This window comes from Euphorbia lathyris, chromosome 3 (assembly GCF_963576675.1).
Source record: "Euphorbia lathyris chromosome 3, ddEupLath1.1, whole genome shotgun sequence".
Taxonomy (NCBI): Eukaryota; Viridiplantae; Streptophyta; class Magnoliopsida; order Malpighiales; family Euphorbiaceae; genus Euphorbia; species Euphorbia lathyris.
This window is the reverse complement of record NC_088912.1, coordinates 70519490-70541706: the sequence shown is the minus strand read 5'-3', so window position 1 is coordinate 70541706 and position 22217 is coordinate 70519490. Positions and strand designations below refer to the sequence as shown.

At 37.1% G+C, this 22217-nt stretch overlaps 1 protein-coding gene and 1 pseudogene across 1 annotated transcript; both read right to left on the bottom strand.

Annotated features, from left to right (window-relative positions):
- Positions 1–147: 147 nt before the first annotated feature.
- Positions 148–2922, bottom strand: LOC136223048 (probable disease resistance protein At1g12290). The gene has a single exon (XM_066010830.1). It carries the CDS (start codon positions 2735–2737, stop codon positions 356–358), a length of 2382 nt encoding a protein of 793 aa, XP_065866902.1. The 5' UTR covers positions 2738–2922; the 3' UTR covers positions 148–355.
- Positions 2923–11275: 8353 nt separating this feature from the next.
- On the bottom strand, positions 11276–14849 carry LOC136221964 (probable disease resistance protein At5g63020; annotated as a pseudogene).
- Between the last annotated feature and the right edge of the window lie 7368 nt (positions 14850–22217).

Here is a 22217-nt window from a genome sequence, read left to right as displayed (position 1 = left end):
TTTGAATCCTGGAAATGTTAGTAGATAATCATGGACTGGTTGCTCAAGGTGAAATATCAAAAAACTTTCAACTCCAGAATAACCTCGAATGATAATATTTTAACAATTTAGCAAAGCAATAAAGATTGAGTAAAATTTAGCAATTCAGGATATGGGACAATTTTATTGTGATGCTCAGTACTTTCAAATGTTCCAAACAAATGTTGGATCTATATACATATCATATGTATTTCTATTTCCTCCACAACGAAATATTTTCAAAACTTGTAAAGAAATCAAACCAGATACCAACAGAACCATAGCATTAAAATGACAATCCTTGATCAATTAAAATATATTACATTCTAAAAATTAATCAAAAAGTGGGTTTAAAACAAGGTAAAAAAGTATCTCTGCTCTCATCATCCTCCCATTCAATATTTTCCCACCAATCTTCTTGTGCTTCGATAACGAGTAGTTCATTTGTATTGGCAGTGGCACTGTGAGAGTCTAGTGGAAGTTTTTTAAGCACACTACAATCAATTACCTCCATTTTCTTCAGATTTTGAAAAGCCAACGTCTTCCAATATATACTCTTCAATGCTGGTAGATTTTCTAATCTAAGAATTTCCAGTTTTGCAAATGGCTCCCATTTGTCTTCATTACGATTTTCGCCCATTCTTCTACTGCTAATTACCTCTTCCATTTCTTCACAGTTTTGTACTTTCAATATTGCGAGATTAGGAACCAGAATAAGCCATGTTACCTCTACCAAACTTGAGCATTTATCCAAGCTTATTTCTCGAAGTTTTTCAAAGCTTCTCCCCCTTTCTAACTCAAAATGATGTGGATAGCAATTCAGTTCATTCAAACCTTCAAATTGATGGATTTCCAGAATCAGTAGATTATCCATAGCTTGTAAAGGAGAAATATCAAGAGACTTGCAGCCCCAAAAAACCTCAAGGGACAAAGATTGAGTACAACTCAAATATTTATGATTCCTGAGAAGTTTTTGCAGAGCAAGAGCACAGGTTATGGTGATGCTCAGTACTTTCAAATGTTCCAAACAGAATAATGAATCTATATCCATATGAGTGAGAGACAAAATGTTATCTTCTATTTCCTCCACAGAATATCCACAACGAAACAGTTTCAGAACTTGTAAAGAAGACAATTCAAATATCAACCGCTTGGAAATCACTCGCAACTGATCATTATACTCCAAGTTCAAACACTTCAATTTCACTAAATTTTTTATCTCAATTGGCAAGTGGTCTATCCATGTGCGTGATAAATTAAGATACTCCAACGAAACCAATTCTGCAATTTCCCGCGGTACTTTTTCCACTCCACTATTTGATAAATCTAAAACTGTTAGGGAATCTATAAATTGATGAAGGTTTTCTATTACCTGGGTACTTATAGTAGTCATAGATTGGTTAAAAGCTTCTTCTATTTTGTATGTTGACTTTTTCTTTCTTCTCATTGCAAATTTGGAGATTGAAGATGCTAACTTTCGGGCCAACAACCTTCCACTTCCCCTTCCACTTCCACTTGTACTTGTACTTGTACTTTCATTTTCATTTTGTGAGGACACATGATCTGGTCTAAATTCAGCTTTCAGCATGATAAAAGGATTGTGACTGAGTAAAAAGGTAATAAACAAATTACTTGGAACATAATATCTCAGATTCCGGATAGAAGTTCTCATTGCTAAAACCCGTCCCACTGTCCTGCAACTTGCTATCTCAAGAACATGATCATCCAAAAACCGTTCTGCACCAAAGTCACGGACCAAATCAAGCAATTTGACATAATAGACTTGTTCTTCTTCCAATAAAGAAGCTCCAATGAGTGCATCTACAGTCTTATATCCCATATTCAGAACATTTTCCTGAATATGATAATGACCTAAAAGTCGTTCGCAAATCCAAAAATCGATCAACTCATTTTTAAGGATGGTGAAGTCCTCCGGGAAAAAGCAATAGTATAACAAACAGGACCTAACCTCACTATCCAAACAATCAAAACATAATTGTAACAAGGTAAATACGTACTCTTTGCCGCCTTCATCAGCCACTTGAAATTGTAACCCCCTAATAGCACCCAACCATTCATCGTATGTTGTCATGCTGGCCATGGCACGACCAACAGTACACAGCAACATCGGCAGACCTTTACATGTGCTTGCAATGGTTTTAGCCAGATCCAGAATCTTTGGATCGCTAAGTCGATCTTCCCCAACCTTATTCTTGAACAACTCCCAGGCATGTTCCCACTGCAGAGCTACCATTTCTATAGTCTGAGCTCCCATTCCGTGGCAAACGTCCTCAGAACGAGTTGTGAATATTACCTTGCACTTGTTATCTTTCGGATCGGGATCAGGAACTCCAACTTCTGTAAGGTTGAGTTCCTCTCCTAGATCATCTAAAAGCAGCACCAGCTTCTTTTTGGACAAGACCTCAAAAATGGCTTTGGCTTTTTCTTCAAAGCTTTTGTCGACCCATTCAACATTCAAAACACCTATTCTTTTCCAGATGTCATCCTGAACTGTCTCCACTGACAAATTTTGGGACACAGTGACCCAAATCACAGTATCAAAATAAAGGGGTGGAGTGGTTAATTTGGTGTAGATTTGTTTGAGAAGGGTTGTCTTACCAACTCCACCTATACCGTAAACGCCAATTATCGCCGTTCTTAAGTGTACCACTGATCTCCAAACCTCCATCATCGTGGATTCCAATCCCACTGTTGACATTGATCTGAAGGAAATAGAATATCACCACAAGAAACAATTGAATACAGAGGGCTTTTGAATTGCAAAAGAAAGAAGAAAAAGTAAGCTCTCAACTAAGTTATAGGAAGATAAATACTTGAGCTATGGAGTTTCTAAATTACTGTAATTTTTTATTTCTTCGGGTTTGCAACAATATTCAATATTTGTTTTTAGGCGTAAAGCCTATTAGCCCTTAAACTATAAAAAGCAAAAATCAATTAACCCCTCATTCTACCTAAATCAGCAATTAAGCCCTTCACTCACCCAATTTTCATCCATTCAGCCCCTAAAGTCATGAAAGTGGGATCCACCATTAGCATGCAATTCTGATCCATTCTCTTCCTATTTGTTCTTTTAGATCAAACTACCAAGTTTTTTATCTTTTTAAAAGACATTTGATACCTATTGAAGCTTTTGATAGATAGAAATGTTTTGACACATAAAATTTACTATGAACTTGTTATTTGATTTTATTTTCATATGAAATCTGAAATTGGAGACTTTTGAACTGTACAGTCTCTTAATCTCAAGTAGTCTTCTGTTGATTTATAGGAATTGCAAATACCAAGTGTCAAGAATAATATTGGAATTGCAAATACCAAGTGTCAAGGATAATATAAAGTCTTTTTGTACAATTTGTTATTTAGTTTTTCTCTCTTTTTAATGTACTTTTATGCATTTCATATGTTTGCTTTGTGTTTTATCTTGTTTCAATTTTTCTTTAACACTTATATTTTTTACTCATTTCAAGTGTTTTGCAGTTATTTCGAATCAAATCCTCGAAGAGGAAGCAAGTAGGAAGCGAGATTCTGTAGATGGAAAAAGAGCTGCTCGCTCGACAAAAAAAAGTCCCTAACTTCTTTTGTATACTCAGACTGTTCTCATGGAATTCCAGCATCCCTAGCTCACCAAACTACAAGAAAAAACACAATCACCTATGGAATTATCAAACTCACTAAGGTAAAGTTTCAGCAAAACAAGAGTTACAGGAACAATGAAGGAGCAATGGAGGTTTTTCGGTACATGAGGAAGAGGAAGAAGAAGACCTTTGGTTTTCCCAGAGAGAAGAAGAAGAGTTGTGTCAGGAAGTAAATGAGTTTGGATTCCCAAACTCTTTCTTCCGGTTAATAAAAGCCAAATTGCTTAAGGGCAATTTGGTCCTTTCAACAACAATAAGGGCGTAATGGTAATTTCCCATTAATAGCACATTCCAGAAGCATTGCACCTCCTTATGATGGACCATCCTCACTTAATCAAAGCCCTAGCAAATCACCACCATCCATTTTAATCAAGACCATCACAAGGCTCAATTATTGGCACTTGTCATGTCCTTTGTTTTCTTAATTATCAAGTTTGCTTGGTAACCACACCTAGCAAATATATAAAACAATGTATGTAAGTATTAATTTCTTAATGAGAATATGTCAATTTAGTGATTCACTCATTCAAATCATTATGGTATCAAAGCAGACTTAAGATAAAAGGCTATCCTTTTACTTACCCATTATGGCCGGACCGATGATCACGTCCAGCAGCCCTTACCACCTTCCTCAGAATGAGACTCCGGCGTTGTCGCTGGTCTCGCAGGTCCTCACCGGGCCGAACTATCACCAATGGTCTAGAGCTTTCAAGGTAGCTCTAATGTCGAAGAACAAATTTGCGTTTGTTGACGGCACCATCACCGCACCTGCGCCCGAAGACAACATGTTTAGTCAATGGGAAAGGTGCAATAATATGGTCATATCCTGGCTAAATCATGCAGTTTCACCTACCATTGCAAGAAGTGTAATGTGGCTCGATAAGGCAGACCTGAAAGAGCGATTTGCGCAGACAGACTCACTGCGGATACTCGAACTGCGAAGGGAAATACACAGTATGAAGCAAGGAAACGGGAGTGTTACTGAGTATTATACAAACTTGAAAGTTTTGCAAGATGAGCTAACAAACCTGAGGCCAATGCCAAAATGTGTTTGCCGGCAGGCATGTAGCTGTAATGCCTTCAGGATCCTGCGGGATCAACAAGATGCTGACCAGGTTATTACCTTCCTTCAAGGGTTGAATGAGTCTTACTCTACTGTCTGTTCGCAGATCCTATTGATCGAACCAATCCCCTCTTTGAACAAGACCTACGCACTGGCCATTCAACACGAGAGACAGCTTGGTCTTGTACCTGCGAAAGGAAATGAAGGAAATGAAAGCAGCATGTTTGCAGGGTTCACTAACACCAATGGCAGACAGGGTAAACAGAACAAAAAGCTCATCCTTATGCACTTATTGTGGCAACACTGGACACACAGAAGAAATATGTTTCAAAAAGCATGGATATCCGCCGAACTACGGTAACAGAAACAAGAATCCTTTCAGAACAAATCAACCCAGGGCAAACTCAACAGTGAATCAAGGCAACGAGGAAAACTCAGGAGAAGAAGACAATAGGCAAACTAATCCAGAACCATTCACTCTAACCAAAGACCAGTACCAATCACTTGTTGCCCTATTGCCCATGAATCAAGGAAAGACCCCGGCCTCGGGCAACAGCGTTAACACCTTTGTCAAGGGAGACAGTTCTGGTAACAGTTTTAACCCTAATTTTGTCTCATCATGTTGGATAATTGACACAGGGGCTACAGATCATATCATTTGTAATAAACAAATGTACAGCTCATACAACCAAATTGAAAAATGCTGGGTAAACTTGCCAAACAGAGAAAGGGTCAAGGCAGAATATATTGGCACTGTGACTCTAAGTCCGCAGCTTGTTTTGCATAATGTTCTGTGTATACCTGCTTTTGATTACAATCTTATATCGACTAGTAAGCTATTGAGTACTAATGGACTATGTGTTGTGATAACGAGATCAATGTGTGTGATACAGGACACAACAAGTTCGAAGAAGATTGGCTTGGCTAGAGAACATGGAGGCCTTTATTACCTGGAATACCCACTACCAAATCACATTTCTGTTTTTCTGTTAAAGCCAGTATGTGGCATTTACGTTTTGGTCATCCCTCTCATGAGAGGTTGAAAGGCCTCAATCTATCATGTAATGATTTTGATTCCCTTAAAGAAATGCCATGTGACATTTGTCAAAAAGCCAAGCAAAAGAAAATGCCTTTCTCACTGAGTCATAGCATAGCAGATGAATGTTTTGATCTAATTCATGTAGATATATGGGGTCCAACACAAGAGTCACATTCTAGTAAACGATATTTCCTAACCATATTAGACGATCACAGCAGGTATATATGGGTCACATTAATGCAAACAAAGGGGGAATCAAGCACAGCACTACAACAGTTCTGCACATATGTAAATAGACAGTTTGGCAAGAATGTGAAAACAATCCGAACGGACAACGGCCCTGAGTTCATCATGAAGGATTTTTACGCAGACAATGGAATCATACATCACACATCATGCCTAGAGACACCACAACAAAACGGCAGGGTAGAACGCAAACATCAGGACATCATGAATACCACCAGGGCACTCATATTTCAAAGCTCACTGCCTCATATTTTTTTGCCAGAAGCGGTTAGTCATGCATTTTATCTCATAAACCGATTACCATCCACACCAATTCGGGGCCAGACGCCTTACGAGCGACTGTATGGGAAAGGGGCACATGTAGACGACCTTAAGGTTTTTGGGTGTCTTGCATACGCCTCAGCTTTAGACAGACACAAAGGCAAATTCACAGAAAGAGCAATGAAGTGCATATTCTTGGGATATAGACATGGCACAAAAGGATTCAAACTTTTGAATCTAAGCACTAACATTGTTTTCTTTTCCAGGCATGTGAAGTTTTTTGAAAACTTCTTTCCTTTTTCAGAGGAACATAAGAAGAATGACACATCATGTTGCAGTGAGGCAGAACTAGAGTCACTTCATAAAGCATGTGTAAATGAAGATGAGGATGAATCATACAGTACAAATGAGGAACAAAAAGGCACATCGGAAACAACACAGCATGTTGATGAAATACAAGAAATTGAAGAAAATATCGAACAACCAGAGACATTAGCATATGAACATCAACAAACCAACACAAGACCATAAAGAGCAAGGAAACTTCCAACCTATCTCAGACATTATCACTTGACACTGGTCTAAGGCTCTACTCTGCCATGCTTGACTAATTCCCCGCATGCCTTGTGTAAACATCTATCTTATGATAGACTCTCTCCGGCCAAGAGAATTTTTTCCATCAATCTCACCTGTCATCGGGAGCCTGCAACATATCAAGAAGCAAAGTTAGAGAAAGGTTGGGTAGAAGCAATGAATAAGGAATTAGCTGCGTTAGAAGCTAATCAGACCTGGAGCTTAGTTACCTTGCCAAATGGTAAAAGGCCCATAGGCTGCCGATGGGTCTACAAGATCAAGCACAAATCCGATGGGAGCATTGCCAGATTCAAGGCCAGACTAGTGGCAAAGGGCTACACTCAACAGGAGGGAGTGGATTTCACTGCAACCTTCGCCCCTGTAGCAAAATTCACCACCATAAGAACTCTATTGACAGTAGCAATTGCAAAAGAATGGCATATACATCAACTCGATATTGATAACACATACTTACATGGGGAGCTGAGCGAAGATGTCTATATGACAATGCCACCAGGGGTAATTCCGGAGAGCCCACAGCAAGTATGCAAACTCAATAAGGCCCTCTACGGGCTCAGGCAAGCAGGCAGGCAGTGGAACGCCAAGTTGACCAGCACCATCAAACAAATGGGATTCTTTCAGTCAGTAGCCGATCCGTCCTTGTTCACAAAGGAATATGCGGGACAGGTAACCATGTTACTAGTATATGTTGATGATGTGGTTCTCGCAGGAAACAACATGCAATCCATCAACCAGGCCAAGCAACACCTAAATGATGCTTTCAGCATCAAGGACCTTGGGGTCATACACTACTTTCTGGGCTTTGAGTTCTCTCGCGGCAGTCAGGGACTCCACATGTCACAAAGAAAGTATACATTAGAGTTGTTACAAGACCAGGGCTTCATCGACTGTAAACTAGCCTCGTCCCTGGCTTTACCAAACTACAAACCGAGCCAAAATGACAAACCACTTCTAGAAAACACATCATATAGACAGTTAATAGGGAAACTGCTCTATCTCACACATACAAGACCAGACATCACATATATTGTAAATCAACTATCCCAGCATCTCATGCAACCAACCATAGAAGACCAAAACAGAGCAGAAAGAGTTCTGTGTTACCTCAAGGGGACCATAGGTTTGGGGTTGTTCTTTCCCGCATGCAAAGACTTGAAATTATAGGCTTTCACCGATTCAGACTGGGCAACCTGTCAAGAGACTCGGAAATCAATCACCGGGTACGCCGTCTTCCTCGGGCCAGCCCTTATCTCCTGGAGATCGAAGAAACAGAACACTGTCTCTAGATCTTCCTCGGAATCGGAATATAGAGCCATGGCTTCCACGTCCTGTGAACTTCACTAGCTCACAAACCTTCTGACAGACATGAAAACACCACCGGCGACGGCCTCCCTCTTGTTTTGCGATAATATTTCGGCCATGCACATAGCCCAGAACCCGGTTTTTCATGAGCGGACGAAACACATAGACATCGACTGTCACGTAATCCGTGAACGCGTTCAAGCCGGTTTGATTCGTCTAATGCCGATTCCGTCGGCTTTGCAGGTGGAGAACCTTTTTACAAAAGCCCAGCACTCTCCGCAACTTAGGTTTTTGGTTAGCAAACTAAGCTTGACGAATCTGTGCCAAGCATAGTTTGAGGGAGGATATCAAACTCACTAAGGTAAAGTTTCAGCAAAACAAGAGTTACAGGAACAATGAAGGAGCAATGGAGGTTTTTCAGTACATGAGGAAGAGGAAGAAGAAGACCTTTGGTTTTCCCAGAGAGAAGAAGAAGAGTTGTGTCAGGAAGTAAATGAGTTTGGATTCCCAAACTCTTTCTTCCGGTTAATAAAAGCCAAATTGCTTAAGGGCAATTTGGTCCTTTCAACAACAATAAGGGCGTCGTGGTAATTTCCCATTGATAGCACATTCCAGAAGCATTGCACCTCCTTATGATGGACCATCCTCACTTAATCAAAGCCCTAGCAAATCACCACCAACCATTTTAATCAAGACCATCACAAGGCTCAATTATTGACACTTGTCATGTCCTTTGTTTTCTTAATTATCAAGTTTGCTTGGTGACCACACCTAGCAAATATATAAAACAATCTATGTAAGTATTAATTTCTTAATGAGAATATGTCAATTTAGTGATTCACTCATTCAAATCATTAGGAATTATCTACTGGTAAATGTCATAATTCCGCATGAAATTACAGTCAGCGACGGATCTATTACAGATGAGAATCTGTCGAGAGACCCACATAGGAGATGGTCGTATGTTCTGTTAGAAAATTCTCCTACACACTATCTGCTACACAATGTTGCTGAAGATTCTCATACTGCATATCTACTACAAAACATACATAGGAGGAATCTCCTACATAAAATTTCCTACAAAATTTAGTAGGAGATTTTTCAACCTTCGTTTTTGTACATATAAAAAACTAAAAATGGAAATTGGATTGAATGGAACTCAATAAACAAATATACGTCTGCAACAACATTGATCAAAGTCTGTATAACTATGATTTTCGGCATAGATTGTAAGGACAAGTTTTAAGCTATAAAGAGATACTTCAGAATGGCAATGCATGTTTCCCATAAATATACAATCAAAATACCTGAAACCAGATGGAAAATGACTAGTGATAAGTTAATTCTTACCAAAAAAAAAATTATATCTACCCTCATTGCTTAAAACTTTAGATGGTCATTTTAACCATTCAAAACTTGAAGGACAGTAACATACCTGACAGCAGGACAAACCAAAATAAGCATTCTACGATAAAGCATCTGCAACGTGAAGAATAGCCATCAAAGAACGAGCCACAAAGAAGGAAGTTACCCAAAACGCTGGGATCTGAGCTCCCAACAATATCCTACAGCCCCAAACAAAAAAAAAAGAATAGGAATTCAACGGTCACAAAGAATGCCATATCATCAATAAGTCCAGCTACAAATCTACAATGCATATATAAAATCACAGGGAATTTCAAATGCCAGAGCATATATCTCATATTATATCATAACATAATGTAGAGAAGCAGAAAAAATAATAATACCAATGATCAAACACAAAATAATTTCCTTTGAAAATCCGCCATCAGGGAATTGTTCCAAATATCGCTGTATTCCACCAATTAACTGCAATGGAGCCCGTTACCAGGTACAATATTATCATCAACGTCAAGGAATGTTCCTTGAACTGACATTATTAATACTAAACAGCACCGTGTCTAAGTTGCACCTTCATGTATGCAGCAACATGATCTCCATAGATGTACCTGCATTGAACTTCAGCATCAAGCTGCTTGTTATCCTTTAAAAAGCCAGCAAACCTCTTATCACTATGAGGTACCTCCAGACCACCGTCCAGCACTCCCTGTAAACAGTAATCAATATCCTCCAATTCAGAGTGAAGAAAAGAAGAGACTTGCAAAACACATATTTTTACAACAAAATAATATTTTGGATGGCAATAAAGGAGCTAAAGACTTTTTGTATGTTGACCTTCAAGTCCTAATACGAAAAAAACATACCTTTTCTGTGGAAGCTTTCCCAGATACACGTCATCCTCCAAAAAAGACAAACCAGTATCAGAATTATGAGTTTGAATGCTCGTATAGGCTTCAAGTCCAACCATGAGACTCTGAATCTCCTCCAGAACTTGCTGCATATAAATGTCGTAGATATACATTAACAAATTGAATGAGTGTGTGAGAGAGAACATCTATTGACAGCTAAAAGAAGGTCATTAAAAGATAAAACCATGAATTAATAGGAGATGCTAAAACAAAAAAGCCATAGGCTGACAAGGCAAAGAAACTAAAAGAGTGAATACTCCAGTACTTTGAAAGAAGCAGACTAATCTTAAATTCTTAAATACAAATACCAGAATTCTATAAAATGATGAGACAGAATATCCTAAAAATAAAATCTCATGGTAATTAATTCTCAAAAAGATTAAAAAAAAATGAACGCGTTCACCTCATCCAGAATCATATTTACCATGCATTAAGCAAATCAAGCATCAAGTGTTTTCCATTACTTCATTACCACATTCAACATATCTTCCGTATGCAACTTGAGAGGGACACTTTAAAAGTTCAGAAGGTTCTTTTTGAACAAGTTCAGAAAATGTAGAAACCATTCATCATAATTTTAACTCCTGAAATCAGAGAAACTTGTTTCAAAATTATTGTTAAACTAGTTGCAGCGACAATGAATCAATCACTAAGTTGCAGTGGTGAAATCAGAGCTCCCAAAAATTAGATCACCTCCAAGCACTTTGCAATTATACCTATCAGGATTTGCATTTTAAAAGGAACTTTCCGTAAATGTGCCATAAATTGCAGAAAAAAAATAACATTAAACATCAAAAAAAGTAAAAATAATATTCAAAATTGGAGTTTACATGAATTTTGACAAGCAAGTGGAATAACTAACAACACACACAAAAATTCTTGTAGTTCGGTAATACCTACATCCACAATAACTTACACATTACACTTTCACACAGGCTGGTAAAAGAAAAACTTGAGCAACAAAAATACCAAAAACAGCAAAGGAATCAAGAATAAATTGAGTTCCAGATATCAAAATAATGATGCGGAGCGCGACAATTTCGTGTTCTTGGTGGATAACTTCTGAAGCATGATTGAAAGGCATCTTTCATACCTTGATCCTTCTTTTCCAATTCCTTCCACCATTGATCTTCTGCTTCAATCACAATCACAATCTTACGTGAGAATCTCAGAGTTCAATGGAACCTTCTTTAGCAATGGACAATCAAGTACTCTTATCCTCTTTATACATGGCAATAATGATGCTTTGCAGCATATGTTTTTCAGTTGAGGCAGGTCCTCTAACTCCAATACTTCAAGTTTCGTAAATGTCATTGCATTATCACTTATTTCCACCATTTTCTCACAAACAGCTACCCTCAGTACTGCCAAGTTCGGGGCACGAACAAGCCAGTTCAAGTTCAACAAACGAGGACAGTACTCCACGACTACTTCCCGTAGACTGCTGAACCGGAACTTGGGACTTAAGTTAATCTGTTCCAAATGCTCACTTGCACTGATCTGCAGTGTCTCCAATTGGTCCATATCTTCTGTTGGTGAAAACTCGATCAACTTTGGACCGTCTAGACATTCAAGGGATAGAGATTGAGTGCAGCTTTGTACATTTTCAGTGCTGAAATAGAGCATAAGAGCATCACTAGATCTTATTGTGATGCTCACCACATTCAGATGCTTCAGCTACTGGATTTCTTCTATATCGACTTTGCTGTCGCACAATATGTTATCATCCTCTCCCCCGTAGAAAAAACCAGACCGAAACATTCTCAAAACTTGCAGAGATAAGAAACTAGATATAACTCCATTTGGAATCATACCGAGCAGATCATTATGCTCTAAGTTTAAGTATATCAACTTCCTCAGCCTTTTCAATTCAGGTGGCAATTGTTGAATCCATGTGCGAGATAGATTAAGATACTGCAAGCAGAACAATCCTGTAACTCCCATTGGCAATACATGTATTCTAGTGTTGGACAGATCAAGAACTGTTAGAGCACGAGAGTACTTGAAGATGCTGCCATTGATTTCGTACAAGCGAGGATTGCGACCAAGAAGCAACGTTCGAAGATCACGACACACAGAGACCTCAGGTAGATTCCGAATTGAATTTTCCATCAATGAAGCTCTTCTTACCCCTTCCCATTTCACCACATCTGGTGCTTTATTCAATTGTTTACCAGCTTGCACCAAGAAGTTATATTTCTCCTTATCAAGGTCACATGATATCCACAAAGCCATATCACGAATCATATCATGCAATTTCACAAATTTCCCTTCTTCTTCTAATAAACACACACTAACAAGATCACGAACAATTAGATGCGCCTTAGCCCGAGTAATATGTTCTCCATCATTATCAGATTCAAATTTCTCAGAAATCCAATAATCTACCAAATCATCCTTGTTAATTTTATAATCTTCCGGAAACAAGGCACAGTATATGAAACAAGATCTATATTTATCATCAGGCAATCTATCATAGCTAAGCTTCAATCGAGCAAATACCAAATCTTTGATGCCTTGTAAATCTGAGGCTGATTGCTGCAAGCCAGAAAGAGCATATCTCCATTCTTTAGCTGTCTTGCTGCAAGCCATAGTACGAGCAACCACAATAAGTGCCAGAGGAAGACCATCGCACTCTTTAGCCACCAATTCCGCGACAGGACGGATGTCTGGATCAGCAGAAAAGGTATCTCTTCCAACCTTGTCCTCAAACAATTGCCAAGCTAGATCTGGGGGCAATTTCTCCACCTTGATCCTGTTTTGTGCATCCATCAAGCTGCATACTAGCTCAGACCGTGTAGTGAGAACGATCTTGGAACCATTTTGTCTTCTAGTAATGGGAACTCCGGCTTTTTCCAGATGGAATTTCTCCCATAAATCATCCAACAACAAAACGAACTTCTTTTTCCGCAGTAAGTTGCGGATATCTTTTGATTTTTCACCAATCTCCTTCTTCTTCCAATCATTGACAGCAATGCCTATCCTCTCCCCAACTTCTTCATGAACCTTAGAAAGTGTAAAATCCTTGGAAACCACAATCTAGATTACATAATCGAAATCACTTGGGGTATGAAGGAATTTGTTGTCGATATGAGTCAAAAGTGTAGTTTTACCAACTCCTCCGAGACCATATAAGCCCAAAATTCCAACTTCTGGTTTCATCAGCACCCTCCACGCCTCATCTAACTTTGTCTGCAAACCCACAGTTTCCCCATTGTGATCAAAGTCCCTTTCAACCACTGTTTGTGGAGGTGCTGCAGCAGTTACTTCAGAGAACTCTCCTTTTTTCATTTGATAAACCACATCTTTTAGCATGTTCTCCAACTTTTTCCCAAAGCTGCTGGAAGAACAGCCGTGACTCAGTTTCTCAATTTCTGCCGAATCTTTATGCAGCAGCTCATCAGCAGCAGCTATTGTGGTTAACGCACTTTCGTGCCACACTTGGACATGTTTTAACCGATTCTTTTTCACCGTTTCTTCCTCATATTTGACTCTACTCATTATGTCGCCGGCCAATCCCGATAGTTCTCATCGATACCTTTTCAATTCTTTCATATCATCCTCCACTTTGCTTTTGTACTCTGATTCTACAGATTCAACCACTACTGGAAACTTTCCATCTTTCATTAGCCTTTTTACATCTTTTAAGCTTTCGGCAACTGTTTCCCCAATTCCCCTATTGGAGAAATTTCTGACTTGTTACCATTTCTGAATTTCTTGAGGACCCTCCATTAGTAGTAGGTCTACTTCAGTAATCAACTTTTCCGCCTCTGAAATCCATACTCGAACTCGTTTCAATAGCTTCATTTTTCCTCCTTCCTCGCTGTTGACCCTCCTCACCAAATCGTCCTTGGTAGCCTCTAATTCGTTTCTGGCAATCCTCAAATCTTTAAGATTTCTCTTGAGTTGGCGAATGTAATCCGGTTCGTCCGGAATCCTTTCGACCAATGACTCGAACTTCCCATTTTGAATTAGCTCGTCAAGTTGTTGCTTGGCATCGACGATATTCCTACCGAGAGAGTAGGTGGATATGGTGTTCTTGTAGCAACAGCCTCCACAGCATGATTTCTCATTAATCTCAACTTGAGCATCAGTGATTAGCTTATCAGCTTCGGTCAGCTTCTGTTCCACCGATGTGAACCAGAGGTCAGCTACATGAAGCCGCTTGATTGGTGGGACTTCCTGGTTTTGGACACTTTGCTTGAGATCTTGCATGGATGCCCTTAGTTGAGCTCTAGAAGTCTTCATAAGTTCAAGATTATCCTTTAATTGCCAGATGTACATGGCCTCCTGAGCAGCGCGATCAGTACAGCAAGTGAATAACTGATCCAAGCCCAATTGGAGGGACACGCAGTTTCCCATAGCCTTTGATGATGATTAAGATGAAGAAAGTTGGTTAAAAGTTAAAAATTGGACAGAAAAGCTGGAGACATGAAGCAACTTTGGAGAATCAGACTCCTTTATATAATGTTTCCCCACCAACCTTTTCTTAAAATGGGATAACTGTTTTGTTTTTGTTTTTTCCCCTACCCACCCGTTCTCCTTTTATTTTGTTTTATTTTATTTTATATTATATTGCTTTTTCTTTTTTCGTTTTTCTTCTCGAAGTTACTTTTCTTTTCTTTTCTTTTCTTTTATATCAAAGTTTTAATATCAATTCGGTCTTAAAATTTGACCTCAAATACAACCAATTTTCATACCTAAAAACTTACCCAATTTAGATTAATTTATCAAATTTTACTAACTTCAAAACTAAATTAACACCTAAATATTAATTTGAACTAAATCGAATTTTGATCATTAATTCCTTTTTTCTATTTATTATTTTTTAATGTAGTGAAAAAAGAAAACAAAAATTTTAAACATAAAAAAGAAAAGGATATGCGAAACTTTCTATTCGATGTTTTAGGGGCGCCAATCTAGTTGGGATGTCTAGCCACTTAATTGCGTCTCAATCTTTCATAAAAAAAAATGAAAGAAAGAATAAAAAATTTATATATTAAATAATAAAATCAGTGAAAAACAATTCAAACATTTAACGTTTTCTATGTACAGGAAACAATACTTAACTGTTTCCAAAATACAGGAAACATCATGTGCAAGGTAAATTTCATTAATGGTATACAATTTTTATCCTAAATCACACTTGGTGTACCACCTCAGAGGTGACATTTCACTATAGTATACCACATGTAAAATTGACCGGTCAAAACAAAATCAACGCGTCATTTTCAGCAATCTGACCGGTCAAAAAGTTAAAATTTGACCCACCTAATATAAGATTATTATTATTATACCCTCTTGTTCTTCCTTTTCTTTCTCATTCTCCTTCCCCTTTCTCTCTCCAAATCGCTCTATCTTATTCGTTTGTTCGGTGTAAAGAGAATTAATATGGAATTAGCTCAAGAAGGATTCGTAGCCTCCAATGATCTTTCTCAGATCGTTAAAGGCAAGCGTCACACCAACGCTCGTCCTCACTAGACAAGCCGGCTCCAGGCCCAGCTACCGTCGCTTCTAGTTCATGAAGCGGATGCGGCGACGGAGATAGAGATAGAAACAATAATATTGCTGTTTCGGAGGAATATGACGGCTCAATTTCTTCTCCAATGAGTTCTAGTGAAGTTTATTAGAGCACAAAAGAAGAAGAAGATATGAGGGAAAGATCTAAGAAATAGTTTCTACAAACAAACATTATTTGCATGATACGAAGGTTTAATAGAAAAAAAAAATGAAATGAATAAAGGGCTTAATTGATAAAGAAAAACCAAACAAAATACAAGGGAATCATCTATTATTGCACTATAAACACTGAAACCATATATCCAATTCAATTCTCTTTGCTTTCAATTACAATCTATGATCTGTCAAAGTGCAACATAAGATTATAACTTAGAAGCTGTATAGTATAATGTTTTCACAGTAAGTTAAAAATTTAATACGAAATTGAAAGAGAAAAAAACAAGGTAAATGTATTTCAGCAAGTATAAATACTGAAGTAACCTGTATAATAGAGTCCAATTACAGCTCTATAGTGAGAAGGATAAACAATAATGGTTACCACTGTCTAGTTTACATCAATTGCCTAATAGCACATGTATCCTATCCCATAAATCTTTCAAAAATTCTTGAACAGTAGAACCAATGAGACAGAATATCCTCCAATTCAAAGGGAAGAAAAGAAGAGACTTGCAAAACACATATTTTTACAACAAAATATATTTTGGATGGCAATAAAGGAGCTAAATTCTTTTTGTATGTTGACCTTCAAGTCCTAATTAAACAAAGTAAAAATGACAGTACCTTTTAATGGAAGAATACAGTTGTTTATGGTTTGGATTGTAGAGTTTGTATTAGATTAGGACTGAGTCTTGGACTAGCAGTCCAGTTGTTTCCTGGTTAACCTAAGTTTGGATTACAAGTATTGGACAAGGATTTGTCTCCTTGAGATAGTCAGACACTTGATGTCTATATATAGGGGATCAGCTAAATATTAATATTGTGTCTATAAATATATCAGAGATATTATTCTTATACCTTTGAATGCAAATAACATCTAATAGAAAGAAAATATACCTTTTATGTGGAACCTTTCCGAGAATTATGATTTTGAGTGCTCATATAGGCTTCAAATCCAACCATGAGACTCTCAATCTCCTCCGGAGCTTGCTGCATATAAATGTCGTATATTGGTCCCTTATAATGTGAGAGATAGTTTTAAAGGGGGTTAATGGAACTATTACTAGTTTAAATATTTATCTAAGTAAAACGACTTCTCACAGTTTCAATAGCACGGTACAGAGGCAGTATTTTAAAAATAAGAAGCAACTTTAGTTGACTAGCAACTAAGATTGTTTCTACCCTTGGTTCGGAAGGTAGTGCCTCAGAGGGGCTTCCGAACTTCGTACTTTTAGACACAACCCAGACTGGTCTAAATTTGAGGCTTCCAAAACTAAAAAACAAGCAATAATAGAAAGTAAGAGAGTTAGAAAATGATACTCAACAATTTATCCTGGTTCGGCCATCTGCCTACCTCCAGTCCCCGGAATACCCTCTTCCGAGCTTTAATCCACTACTAAGCTCTTTGATGGTAGAGCACAAACTCTTACAGCAGATATTGAGATATTACAGAGTATCTTCCTCTATAATTAATCTACACTCAACTATCTATCTCTCTGTTTGCTTAATACCACAAACAGAAGAGCTTCTGAACAATTCTAAACTATTGATGGTTTTATTCTAACTTAGAACACAATGAATGAACTTAGAAATATTACATAGATGAATAGAATAAGTGTGTAAATGATTTTTGTTTTGCTTTTTGGAACTTCAAGAATGATTCTCTTTGAATTTCAGCATTGAAGATCAAGTTCTAATGTAGCAAGTGATGGGGCTTGTATAGTGACACTTCAAGGCTTTGTTTTTTCGAATTTCAAAATAACCGTTGGAGGAAAACGGCTCTCCTGTCCCTTTCATCCTCAGAGCCTAGTGTCTTCAGCCATTTTTATTCCTTCTCTTTTCCGTTATTTTGTCTGGTATGCCATGCTTCAGATCGTGGTCAGAGGCAGGTTGTTTGTCTAACCAAATCAGGCAAAGTTTCCAAGTTGACCAGGGGACAGGCCGTCTGGTGCTCCTGTTTCTTTTCTTATTTGGTGATGCATTGTCAGTTACACAGAGTCAACGCCTGAGCATGTCTCACGTGCCTTCATCTTTTATCCTCCGAATTCGACTTGTCTTGTGACAGGTTTTGAGCTTCTGGATCCTTCTGTTGGTCCCTAGTGAGATAGTATTAGTTCCAAAAGGGGGTGAATGGAACTATTAGGTAATTTTACCTCTTTAATAAATTCTCACTTAGTTAGCATAAGATTCGTAGAATGCACAATAATTGGAATTAGAGGCTGACTTAAGATAGACAGGGGGGTTGTTCAGCCTTACGGCTCTAATCACGATTATTGCCTTCTGAGCTTGATGTTAAACTTATTAGATGACAGAACACAATGCACTACTCAGATAAATAAATGATGAGGCAGAAGTAGTAATACAGTTTTATGCAAGATCAGTTATAGCATGTAAATGATCAAAAACAGCACAGGTCAGAGATTAGAAAATAGTTACTCAATAGACTTATCCTGGTTCGGCCTCCAGCCTACGTCAAGTCCCTAGAATACCTTCTTCTGGGCTTTAATCCACTAGAGCACTCTTTTAGAGGTAGATCATAAACATTTTACAAATAGATAGAGCCTATGTAAAGTACGTTCCTCTACAATCACTCAACTATCTATACTTCTATTACTTGCCTACTACCAAAGCAAACAACAGGGCTTCCGATAAAAAAATATTACGAACAATGATTTTTCTTTTGCAAGAAATACAATAAAAATCTAGAAAATATCCTTGGACGAATAAACTAAGAACAATACTTGAGTGTTTGAATATTGATTTTGAAGATTGATTTTGCTTGAGAGCTTTTTTATTTCGTCAAGTTGAATTGGAGCTTGTGAGCTTCTATTTATAGCTAGAGGAATCAAGAGATTCGTTTGAAATTGAAGTTACCATTCTGAAAGAACGGAAGTTGTCTTGTCCGGTCCTGACACCTTTTTGTCTGGTAGGTGGAAAGGTCTGCCACACGTCCACAACTTCAGTCTTAGCCTGTGTAATTCTACCACCTCTGTTTGTGAGCATGGCAGAGGTATGCTGACCTGACATGCCCACTGTATCACTTATCCTTTTAGATCAAGCCTTGGGAATAAGCGTGCCAGCTGTTTATCCCTCTATCTTGCGACTCCAAATGTGGATATGGTCTTCCGGGTGGATAATTAAGCTCAAGTCCCTTCTATTTTACTTTGCTACAACTTAGTTCAATACATTCAACATACAAGATTGGTAAATAAACCAATTTGAGCCTTAGTTTATTTATTTGGGGTTCTGATTAACTTATTTTTGTCATATTCAATAACTTTGTGGAAAATTGTGTTTCAACACCTTCTAGTTGTTGGGCTGAAGTTGATCCATGGGCTTTTGATCCTTCTCATGAGGCCTTTGATTATTTACTTTAATCTTACACTTAATTTATCAGGAAAAAAACAATTAACAAACACATTAGTCCAAATAAATCAACATTTAATTTTAATGTGTTATTAATTATGGAGATATTAATTTCTTTTAATGTTTTTGTCATAATCAAAATTAACGTGGAAATATGCTTCAACATCGTAGATATACATTAACAAATTGAATGAGTGAGAGAGAAAGAGAAAACATGACAGATAAAAGAAGGGTATTAAAACATAAAACCATGAAGTAATAGGAAATGCTAAAAGAGTGAATACTTCAGCACCTTGAAAGAAGCAGACTAATCTTAAATTCTTAAATACAAATACCAGAATTCTATAAAATGATGAGACAGAAGAATATCCTAAAACTAAAATCTCATGGTAATTAATTCTCAAAAAGATAAAAACGAACATATTCACCTCATCCAGAATCATATTTACCATATGCATTAAGCAAATCAAGCATCAAGTGTTTTCCATTACTTCATTACCACATGCACCAAGCAGAATGAAGGAGTAATTCCAAACAACATGGAATACAAGCAACACAGCAAGAATGCAAGGATAATTATTGAAAGGACTCAACTGAAGTGAGATCTAATTAAAATGATGGAGCAATAGATGTCTTATGTCTATATTAACCAACTAGATAACTCAAAATTAAGATATTTAGTACACGCTAGTTTGAGTATACTAGTAAGGCAGTCATCGGGGAGAGGGAGTTGGGTCGTTCATCTCAATAATACGTTATGTGGTAAATTTAGTCTTGCATGTTGATGTGTGCTTGGTGAGGGTGATTGTTTAATTAAGTCCTCACTTTCTCAACATAAAATAGAGGACCGACAAATGGTTTATATAACTACGCTCGATTTCAAGCTGAAATCGGCACAAATCTATTAGAATATACATTTATCTGTTATTCAATTTGTATTATTGATATAGTCAATTCCTTATCTATAGCCTAGAAGATAGGTTAGTGCACTACAAGAAAAATGTTTTTTGGCAACAACAGAAGTAGTTGTTGCTAAAAATGAACTTTAGCAACAAGCATTTTCATGTTGTTACTAAAAGTTGTTGCTGTAAATTTCTTATCTTTGCCCAAATAAAAATGTCAGAGGGTGAGATTTGTAGAAAAAAAGCAACAACTTTTGCAACAATAGCCTCGTTATTATAAATACTATTATTTACAGCAACAACTATGTGTCATTGCTAAAAATCATAGCATTTATAGCAACGATCATGTGTTGTTGCTGTAAATAATTGCATTTACAGCAACGACAACGTGATGTTGCTGTATATGATAGCATTTACAGTAATGAGTGCCTATTGTTGCAGTAAATGATAGTTTTTACCGCAACAACTTCGTATTATTGTGAAGAAATTGAACATTTTGATAACAAAAAAGGTTGTTGCGGAAGGAAAAAATTAACTAAAAAATAAATAATATGTATTTTTTATAATATAAAATAAATTAAGTATTTAAAATAATTTAATATATTTAATAAGTTATATAATTATAATATGTTATTATTTTATTTATATGTTATAAATGTAAAAAATAATAAACATTTAGGTTAAAATCTATATATATATATATATTATGAATAATCATTTTTTGCAAGAAAAATTTTGTTGCTGAAAATTTCTTTTCATAAATGATTTTGGTGGGAGTTGTGAAATAAGCATTTTTCATAACAGTAATTTTTTACACTGTCTATAACAACAACTAGATGTTGTTATGTTTAAAATAGCTTTTTGGGCAACAACATATGTTGTTGCTAAAGAAAGTTATTAGATTAATTAAAAAAAGTAAAATACATTGTTTCAAAAAAAAAAAAAAAGTAAAATACATTAATATATATTAGTTATATAAATACATTAATATTAAAATAGTTTTGATTTAATGACTTATTATGAATAATATAAATATAAATAGTTTTTATTTTAGGTTTTAGTATTACTAAATTTCAAGTAGTATTTTTTTTTTTTTTGAAATTGAAAATTTCAAGTAGTATTTAAAATTTAATATACATACAATAAATTTTATAAACTTCAAATAAATTATATCATTCGGAACTTTTTTTTTAATTTATTTAATTTAATTTATTTAAAAACCAACACTTAAGTTATAATTCTATTAGAAACTAAATGTCAGAGAAAAAACACGATGTGCCTCTCGATAAGAAAACGGATCTGACGCCGCCTCCGCTGACCTAGCGCCGCTGCTACCGCCACCTTCGCTCAGTTCCGAGCCGTCGCCGATCGTTCTTCCTTCCGATGAGAGCGGTCCTCCGTCGCGGTGGGGGTTGTCTCAAGCTACTTTGAGTTCTTCGCGTCTTGGTGAGTTTGTTGTTTCTTTCGCACCTGTGTTATTCGAGTTCCTTGATTTCGATCTGTCTTGGCTTCGAATTTTTGCTGCTTTGGTTGTTTTTCTGCCTACTGTGTCTGTTGTGGTTGTTTGTATCGTGGTTCTTGGTGACTGTATTCTGGTTACCGGATTAATTTCGATCTGGATTGGTTCGAGTTCTTGCTGTTTTTGGTCGATTTCCGCAGCCGTGTCTGTGTTGGTTGTTTCTGCTGTGGTTCTTGGTGACTGTGGATCTAATTTCCGAAATTTTAGTGGTAATATTCCTCTGGTTGTCGTTTCTTTGCTTGCCGAGCTCGGTCGCTGGGTTTGGTAGTCTTTTGCTGTGTGTTCTGGTCACCTGCTTGCTGATT